General features: G+C 38.0%; 1 protein-coding gene across 1 annotated transcript in view; it reads right to left on the bottom strand.

Annotated features, from left to right (window-relative positions):
- Positions 1-488: 488 nt before the first annotated feature.
- The window catches only part of LOC135208355 (uncharacterized), a 16,335-nt gene continuing 7,643 nt past the window's right edge, over positions 489-9,180 (bottom strand). Inside the window, exons 4-5 of the mRNA XM_064240456.1 lie at positions 8,399-8,509; positions 489-8,155 (exon numbers count right to left, since the gene is read on the bottom strand). Coding sequence (XP_064096526.1) covers positions 489-8,155; positions 8,399-8,509 — 7,778 coding nt within the window. The remainder of the gene's footprint in view (positions 8,156-8,398; positions 8,510-9,180) is intronic.

Here is a 9,180-nt window from a genome sequence, read left to right as displayed (position 1 = left end):
GACACCTGCAGATGCAGTAGGCGGCAGAAGAAGTTTCTGCATTGTCGTTGATAGATAACCTTGCCTTCTGCTGCCTTCTGTTCTTTCCTATCAATGGACCTCTTAGTTCCCATGAAGGACAACTACTTCCTATCAATGGATATCTATTTTCTATAAATGGACATCACGCGGATGTCATATTTACTATAAATGGACATCATATTGACTACAAATGGACTTCATATTTCATATAAAGGGGCATCATATTTCCTATAAATGGGCATCCTATTTCCTATAAATGGGCATCTTATTTCCTATAAATGGGTATCTTATTTCCTATAAATGGGCATCTTATTTCCTATAAGTGGGCATCTTATTTCCTACAAATGGGCATCTTATTTCCTATAAGTGGGCATCTTATTTCCTATAAGTGGGCATCTTGTTTCCTATAAATGAGTATCTTATTTCCTATATTCCCTCTGTTGTCGCAAAAAGAGAAGGTGATTATATCATTCATTGCTCCGAACATCTTCTGTAGCCCCACTCTCAATGAGTTCCTGAACCAAACTAACATTGTTAGATGCAACAGCTACATTTAATGCTGTGCAACCTTCGTTGTCTTTGTCATTGACATTTGCCCCTTTGCTGATCAAGAGTTGCACTAATTCTCTGTGTCCTTTCCAAGCCGCTAAATAAAGCATTGTATTTCCTTCTTTAGATCTGCAGTTTACATCAAACCCCGACTCTAACATAAACTCAATTGTCTTATATTTCCCATGAATAGTTGCTGTATGAGATCCCATATCGCCATAATTTAGTAAATGATATATATCAGTATTATCCTGCTTGAGTGATTGCAATACTACAAAGTCTACTCTTAATGCCGCAAGATGCTGAGCGGGTGGTTTATTCTCATGATTATCTGCCGTAGCCCCAGATTCAGTGAGGTATTGAACTATACTCTCATTGTTCGATTCTTCAGCTGCATCTAATGCCGAATAACCATATTCGTCTTTGTCATTCACATTTGCCCCTTTACTGATCAAGAGTTTCACTAATTCAAGGTGACCTTTCGAAGTGGCTAAATTAAGCAATGTGTTTCCTATTTTGCTTTTGCATTTTACATCAAACCCTAATCCAAGAAGATACTCTAATGCATCTTTTTTTCCGTATTTAGCTGCAACATGAGCAGCTATGTCGCCACATGTGTCAGTACTATAAATATCACTATGTGCTTGAATAAGAGTTTTCATTATCGGTATATATCCCCCGTATATTGCATGATGCAAAGGAGTGCATTGTAGACCGTCATGAATATCTACTGTAGCCCCACTCTCAATGAGTTCCTGAACTATGCTAACATTGTTAGAAATAACAGCTGCATGTAATGGTGTGCAACCCATGTTGCCTTTGCCATTGACATTTGCCCCTTTACTGATCAAGAGTTGTAATAATTCTCTGTGTCCTTTAAAAGCCGCTAAATGAAGCATTGTATTTCCTTCTTTACTTTTGCAGTTTACATCAAACCCCGACTCTAACATAACATTAATGACATCACATTTCCCACCCAATGCTGCATCATGAGCACCCATATTGTCATAAGTACGAATATTATATATATCAGCATTTGCTTGAATAAGAGTTTTCATTATCGGAATATATCCCTTAATTGTTGCAAGGTGCAAAGGAGTGCGTTGTTCATTGTCATGAACATCTACTGTAGCCCCACACTCAATGAGTTCCTGAACTACACTAACATCGTTAGATTCAACTGCTAAATGTAATGGTGTGCGACCCATTTTGCCTTTGTCACTGACATTTGCCCCTTTACTGATCAAGAGGTGCACTAATTCTCTGTGACCTTTTAAAGCCGCTAAATGAAGCATTGTATTTCCATCTTTAGTTTTGCAGTTTACATCAAACCCCGACTCTAACAGAACTGTGATGATATCACATTTCTCATCCAATGCTGCATGATGAGCACCCATTTTGCCATCAGTATCAATGTTATATATATCTGCATTTGCTTGAATAAGAGTATTCATTATCGGAATATATTCCAAATATGTTGCAAGATGCAAAGAAGTGTATTGTTGATTGTCATGAACATCTACTCTAGCCCCACTTTCAATGAGTTCCTGAACTAAACTAACATTGTTAGATGCAACGGCTGCATGTAATGCTGTCCAACCGATGTTGTTTTTGTCATTGATATTTGCCCCTTTACTGATCAAGAGTTGCACTAATTGTCTGTGACCTTTCCAAGCCGCTAAATGAAGCATTGTATCTCCTTCCTTAGTTTTGCAGTTTACATCAAACCCCGACTCTAACATAACAATAATGACATCACATTTCCCACCCAGTGCTGCATTATGATCACCCATATCTTCATAAGTTTTATTTTCGTAGTATACATCAGCTTTTGCTTGAACAAGAGTTTTCATTATCGGAATATATCCACTATATGTTGCACGATACATGGGAGTTTTTTGTTGATTGTCATGAACATCTGCTCTAGCCCCACTCGCAATGAGTTCCTGAACTACACTAACATTGTTAGATTCAACACCTGCATGTAATGGTGTGCAACCATTGTTGTTTTTGTAATTGACATTTGCCCCTTTACTGATCAAGAGTTGCACTAATTCTCTGTGACCTTTTAAAGCCGCTAAATGAAGCATTGTATTTCCATCTTTAGTTTTGTAGTTTACATTCAATCCCGACTCTAACATAAACTCAATTATCTTATATTTCCCGTGAATAGTTGCTGCATGAGGTCCCATATCGCCATAATTTGGTAAATTATATATATCAGTATTATCCTGTTTGAGTGATTGCAATACTGCAAAGTCTCCTCTAAATGCCGCAAGATGTTGAGGGGGTGGTTTTTTCTCATGATTATCTGCCGTAGCCCCAGATTCAGTGAGGTATTGAACTATACTTTCATTGTTCGATTGTTCAGCTGCATCTAATGCCGTATAACCATATTCGTCTTTGTCATTCACATTTGCCCCTTTACTGATCAAGAGTTTCACTAATTCAAGGTGACCTTTATAAGTCGCTAATTGAAGCAATGTAATTCCCATTTTGGTTGGGTAGTTTACATCTAACCCCGACTTTATCATATTCTCTATAACATCACATCTCCCCTTAAAGGCAGCGTCATGAGCACATGTATTAGCGAAAGCGGCGATTCTATAAATATAAGCATTTTGTTGAATAAGTGTTTTCAGCGGGGCCATATGCCCCATCATTGCTGCAATATGCAAAGGAGTTTGTAGCATACCGTTTTCAGCATCTACCTCAGCTCCACGCTCAATGAGGTATTGAACTAAACTATCATAGTTAGACTGAACAGCTGAATGTAATGCCGTGTAACCATAATGGCCTATGTCGTTAATATTTGCTCCTTTGCTGATCAATAGTTGCACTAATTCTGTGTGACCTTTCGAAGCGGCTAAATTAAGCAATGTGTTTCCTTTTTTGATTTTGCATTTGACATCAAACCCTAATCCAAGAAGATACTCTAAAGCCTCTTTTTTTCCGTATTTAGCTGCAACATGAGCAGCCATATCGCCACATATGTCATTACTATAAATATCAGTATATGCTTGAATAAGAATTTTCATTATCGGAATATATCCCCAATATGTTGCAAGATGCAAAGGAGTGCGTTGTTGAGTGTCATGAACATCTACTTTAGCCCCACTCTCAATGAGTTCCTGAACTATGCTAACATTGTTAGATATAACAGCGTAATGTAATGCTGTGTTATCTCTGTTGCATTTGCCATTGACATTTGCCCCTTTACTGATCAAGAGTTTCACTAATTCTCTGTGTCCTTGTAAAGCTGCTAAATGAAGCATTGTATTTCCATCTTTAGTTTTGCAGTTTACATCAAACCCCGACTCTAACATAACTGTGATGACATCACATTCTCCACCCAATGCTGCATGATGAGCACCCATATTGCCATAAGTATCAATGTTATATATATCTGCATTTGCTTGAATAAGAGTTTTCATTATAAGAATATATCCCGAAACTGTTGCAAAATGCAAAGGAGTACATTGTTGATTGTCATGAACATCTACTGAAGCCCCACTCTCAATGAGTTCCTGAACTATGCTTACATTGTTAGATATAACAGCGTAATGTAATGCTGTGACACCTTTGTTACATTTGTCATTGACATTTGCCCCTTTACTGATCAAGAGTTTCACTAATTCTCTGTGACCGTTTGAAGCCGCTAAATAAAGCATTGCATTTCCATCTTTAGTTTTGCAGTTTACATCAAACCCCGACTCTAACATAACTGTGATGACATCACATTTTCCACCCAATGCTGCATAATGAGCACCCATATTGCCATCAGTATCAATGTTATATATATCTGCATTTGCTTGAATAAGAGTTTTCATTATAGGAATATTTCCCAAAACTATTGCAAAATGCAAAGAAGTACATTGTTGATTGTCATGAACATCTACTGTAGCCCCACTCTCAATGAGTTCCTGAACTATGCTAACATTGTTAGATATAACAGCGTAATGTAATGCTGTGTTATCTCTTTTGCATTTGCCATTGACATTTGCCCCTTTACTGATCAAGAGTTGCACTAATTCTCTGTGACCTTTTAAAGCCGCTAAATGAAGCATTGTATTTCCATCTTCAGTTTTGCAGTTTACATCAAACCCCGACTCTAACATAACTGTGATGACATCACGTTTTCCACCCAATGCTGCATGATGAGCACCCATTTTGCCATAAGTATCAATGTTATATATATATGCATTTGCTTGAATAAGAGTTTTCATTATAAGAATATATCCCGAAACTGTTGCAAAATGCAAAGGAGTACATTGTTGATTGTCATGAACATCTACTGAAGCCCCACTCTCAATGAGTTCCTGAACTACACTAACATCATTAGATTCAACAGCGTAACGTAATGCTGTGCCACCTGGGTTACATTTGTCGTTGACATTTGCCCCTTTACTGATCAAGAGTTGCACTAATTCTCTGTGACCGTTTAAAGCTGCTAAATGAAGCATTGTATTTTCATCTTTAGTTTTGCAGTTTACATCAAACCCCGACTCTAACATAACTGTGATGACATCACATTTCCCACCATATGCTGCATCATGAGCACCCATTTTGCCATAAGTATCAATGTTATATATATATGCATTTGCTTGAATAAGAGTTTTCATTATCGGAATATATCCCTTAATTGTTGCAAGATGCAAAGGAGAGTATTGTTCATTGTTATGAACATCTACTGTAGCCCCACTTTCAATGAGTTCCTGAACTACACTAACATTGTTAGATTCAACAGCGTAATGTAATGCTGTGCGACCTTTGTTGCATTTGTCATTGACATTTGCCCCTTTACTGATCAAGAGTTGCACTAATTCTCTGTGTCCTTTAAAAGCCGCTAAATGAAGCATTGTATTTCCATCTTTAGTTTTGCAGTTTACATCAAACCCCGACTCTAACATAACTACATCATGAGCTGCATCATGAGCACCCATATTGCCATAAGTAGCAATGTTATATATATCTGCATTTGCTTGAATAAGAGTTTTCATCATCGGAATATATCCCTTAATTGATGCAAGATGCAAAGGAGTGTATTGTTCATTGTTATGAACATCTACTGTAGCCCCACTCTCAATGAGTTCCTGAACTACACTAACATTGTTAGATTGAACAGCTGCATGTAATGGTGTGTGACCCATGTTGCCTTTGTCATTGACATTTGCCCCTTTACTGATCAAGAGTTGCACTAATTCTCTGTGACCTTTTAAAGCCGCTAAATGAAGCATTGTATTTCCATCTTTATTTTTGCAGTTTACATCAAACCCCGACTCTAACATAACATTAATGACATCACATTTCCCACCCAATGCTGCATCATGAGCACCCATATTGCCATAAGTACGAATATTATATATATCTGCATTTGCTTGAATAAGAGTTTTCATTATCGGAATATATCCCCAATATGTTCCAAGGTGCAAAGGAGTGCATTGTTCATTGTCATGAACATCTACTGTAGCCCCACTCTCAATGAGTTCCTGGACTACACTAACATTGTTAGATTGAACAGCGTCATGTAATGGTGCCTGCGACCCATGTTGCCTTTGGTCCATTGAACATTTCGCCCCTTTACTGATCAAGAGTTGCACTAATTCTTTGTGACCTTCTGAAGCTGCTATATTAAGCAATGCATTTCCATTTTTAGATTTACAGTTTACATCAAACCCCGACTCTAACAGAACTCGGATGTTATCACATTTCCCATCCAATGGTGCTTCATGAGCACCCATATTGCCATAAGTACTGATATTGTGTAAATCAGCATTTTCTTGAATAAGAATTTTCATTATTGGAATATATCCCCAATATGTTGCAAGATGCAAAGGAGTGTTGACTATGTTATGAACATCTACTATAGCCCCACTCTCAATGAGTTCCTGAACTAAACTAACATTGTTAAATGCAACGGCTGCATGTAATGCTGTCCAACCAATGTTGTTTTTATCATTGACATTTGCCCCTTTACTGATCAAGAGTTGTACTAATTTTCTGTGACCTTTCCAAGTTGCTAAATGAAGCATTGTATTTCCTTCTTTAGTTTTGCAGTTTACATCAAACCCCGACTCTAACATAACATTAATGACATCACATTTCCCACCCAATGCTGCATTATGATCACCCATATCTTTATAAGTTTCATTTTCGTAGTATATATCAGCTTTTGCTTGAATAAGAGTTTTCATTATCGAAATATATCCCCTAATTGTTGCAAGACGCAAAGGAGTGCATTGTTGATTGTCATGAACATCTGCTCTAGCCCCTCTCTCAATGAGTTCCTGAACTACACTAACATTGTTAGATTGAACTGCGTCATGTAATGGTGTGCGACCCATGTTGCCTTTGTCATTGACATTTGCCCCTTTACTGATCAAGAGTTGCAATAATTCTTTGTGACCTTCTGAAGCTGCTATATTAAGCATTGTATTTCCATTTTTAGATTTACAGTTTACATCAAACCCCGACTCTAACAGAACTCGGATGATATCACATTTCCCATCCAATGCTGCATCATGAGCACCCATATTGCCATAAGTACTGATATTGTGTAAATCAGCATTTTCTTGAATAAGAATTTTCATTATTGGAATATATCCCCAATATGTTGCAAGATGCAAAGGAGTGTATTGACTATTGTTATGAACATCTACTATAGCCCCACTCTCAATGAGTTCCTGAACTAAACTAACATTGTTAAATGCAACGGCTGCATGTAATGCTGTCCAACCAATGTTGTTTTTGTCATTGACATTTGCCCCTTTACTGATCAAGAGTTGCACTAATTTTCTGTGACCTTTCCAAGTTGCTAAATGAAGCATTGTATTTCCTTCTTTAGTTTTGCAGTTTACATCAAACCCCGACTCTAACAGAACATTAATGACATCACATTTCCCACCCAATGCTGCATTATGATCACCCATATCTTTATAAGTTTCATTTTCGTAGTATATATCAGCTTTTGCTTGAATAAGAGTTTTCATTATCGAAATATATCCCCTTATTGTTGCAAGACGCAAAGGAGTGCATTGTTGATTGTCATGAACATCTGCTCTAGCCCCTCTCTCAATGAGTTCCTGAACTACACTAACATTGTTTGATTGAACAGCTGCATGTAATGGTGTGCAACCCATGTAGCCTTTGTCATTGACATTTGCCCCTTTACTGATCAAGAGTTGCACTAATTCTCTGTGACCTTCAGAAGCTGCTAAATGAAGCATTGTATTTCCTTTTTTTTTTTTGCAGTTTACATCAAACCCAGACTCTACCAGAACTGCGATGACATCACATTTCCCACCCACTGCTGCATCATGAGCACCCATATTGCCATAAGTATCAATGTTATATATATCTGCATTTGCTTGAATAAGAGTTTTCATTATCGGAATATATCCCTTAATTGTTGCAAGGTGCAAAGGAGTTTTTTGCTGATTGTCATGAACATCTACTGTAGCCCCACTCTCAATGAGTTCCTGAACTATACTAACATCGTTAGATTCAACAGCTCTGTGTAATGCCGTGCAACCATTTTCGTCTCTAGCATCTATGCTAGCAAAGGTTTCTCTGAGTATCTCCATGACTATTTATGAACAGTGAATTCTGAAATGAAGAGTGACATAAGATCTAATGCTTCCAGTATTTGTTTGGCATCTGATCTAGGTTACTGAACCTGACCTAATGACCTAACCTGTTCTACATCACCTTACCTAACCCAGCCTAACTGTTGGATGATCCACTAATAAGAATGCCCTAAGATCTACTTCTTCCATATATATGTACAACCCTTAAGGTGCAAGGTCATCAACTCCAACAAGAAACCTGCTGTCTGCATGTGCACGTACCTGGAATGTCTTCACAGCCGCAGCCGCAGCCGCAGCCGCAGCCGCAGCAGCAGCATCTTCCTCGTAGGCTGCATCCGGAAGGTGCCCAGGACCTGCGGAGGGAATTTTTAGTCTGATATATGACAAAAAGGTTATATAGTTTATGCATTCTGGTAAATTGTACAGTGTTGAATCGTAGTGTCAAAAGTCCTTCACCAAGAGTGTTTCCAAGAATATGATGTTTTGTTATCTTTGGCCCCACAGAAGCTGTAATTGTTTGCAATTGAAATACCCTCGATTGTTGTAGCGGAGGAATTGTAATTTTCCCCTGATTTATTTTTCATGTTTTGAAATGACGACATCTCTCTTCCATATGCGTTCTTCGCTCGCTACAAACTACCTCGATGGAAATGCAATATGTTATATATATATAATACACACACATACAAGAGTGTAGATATGTAGATGGTGTGGCTGTCATATACAAGGGATTGTGGATATGTGCTTTTTTGTGTCCAGGGAGAGAGAGAGAGAGAGAGAGAGAGAGAGAGAGAGAGAGAGAGAGAGGCTCTGAATAATAAACAAGACTAAAGCTCTCAATTGCCCTGTTGCTAACATTCACGATGACCCGTCAAAGGCCATAGATCATTCAAGTTACTACATCTGGAACCGCTGCTTCGGACTATTGATGATGATTTGCTCTCACCATTATTCCGTTTTCTGTGCCTCGGTTCATAGTCTCTTTCTTCCATCGTACTTTTCCAAACCCTCTCCTAACAATTGA

Source organism: Macrobrachium nipponense, chromosome 35, assembly GCF_015104395.2.
Source record: "Macrobrachium nipponense isolate FS-2020 chromosome 35, ASM1510439v2, whole genome shotgun sequence".
Taxonomy (NCBI): domain Eukaryota; kingdom Metazoa; phylum Arthropoda; class Malacostraca; order Decapoda; family Palaemonidae; genus Macrobrachium; species Macrobrachium nipponense.
Note: the sequence above shows the minus strand (reverse complement) of the source record. Positions and strands in the feature narration are given on the sequence as shown.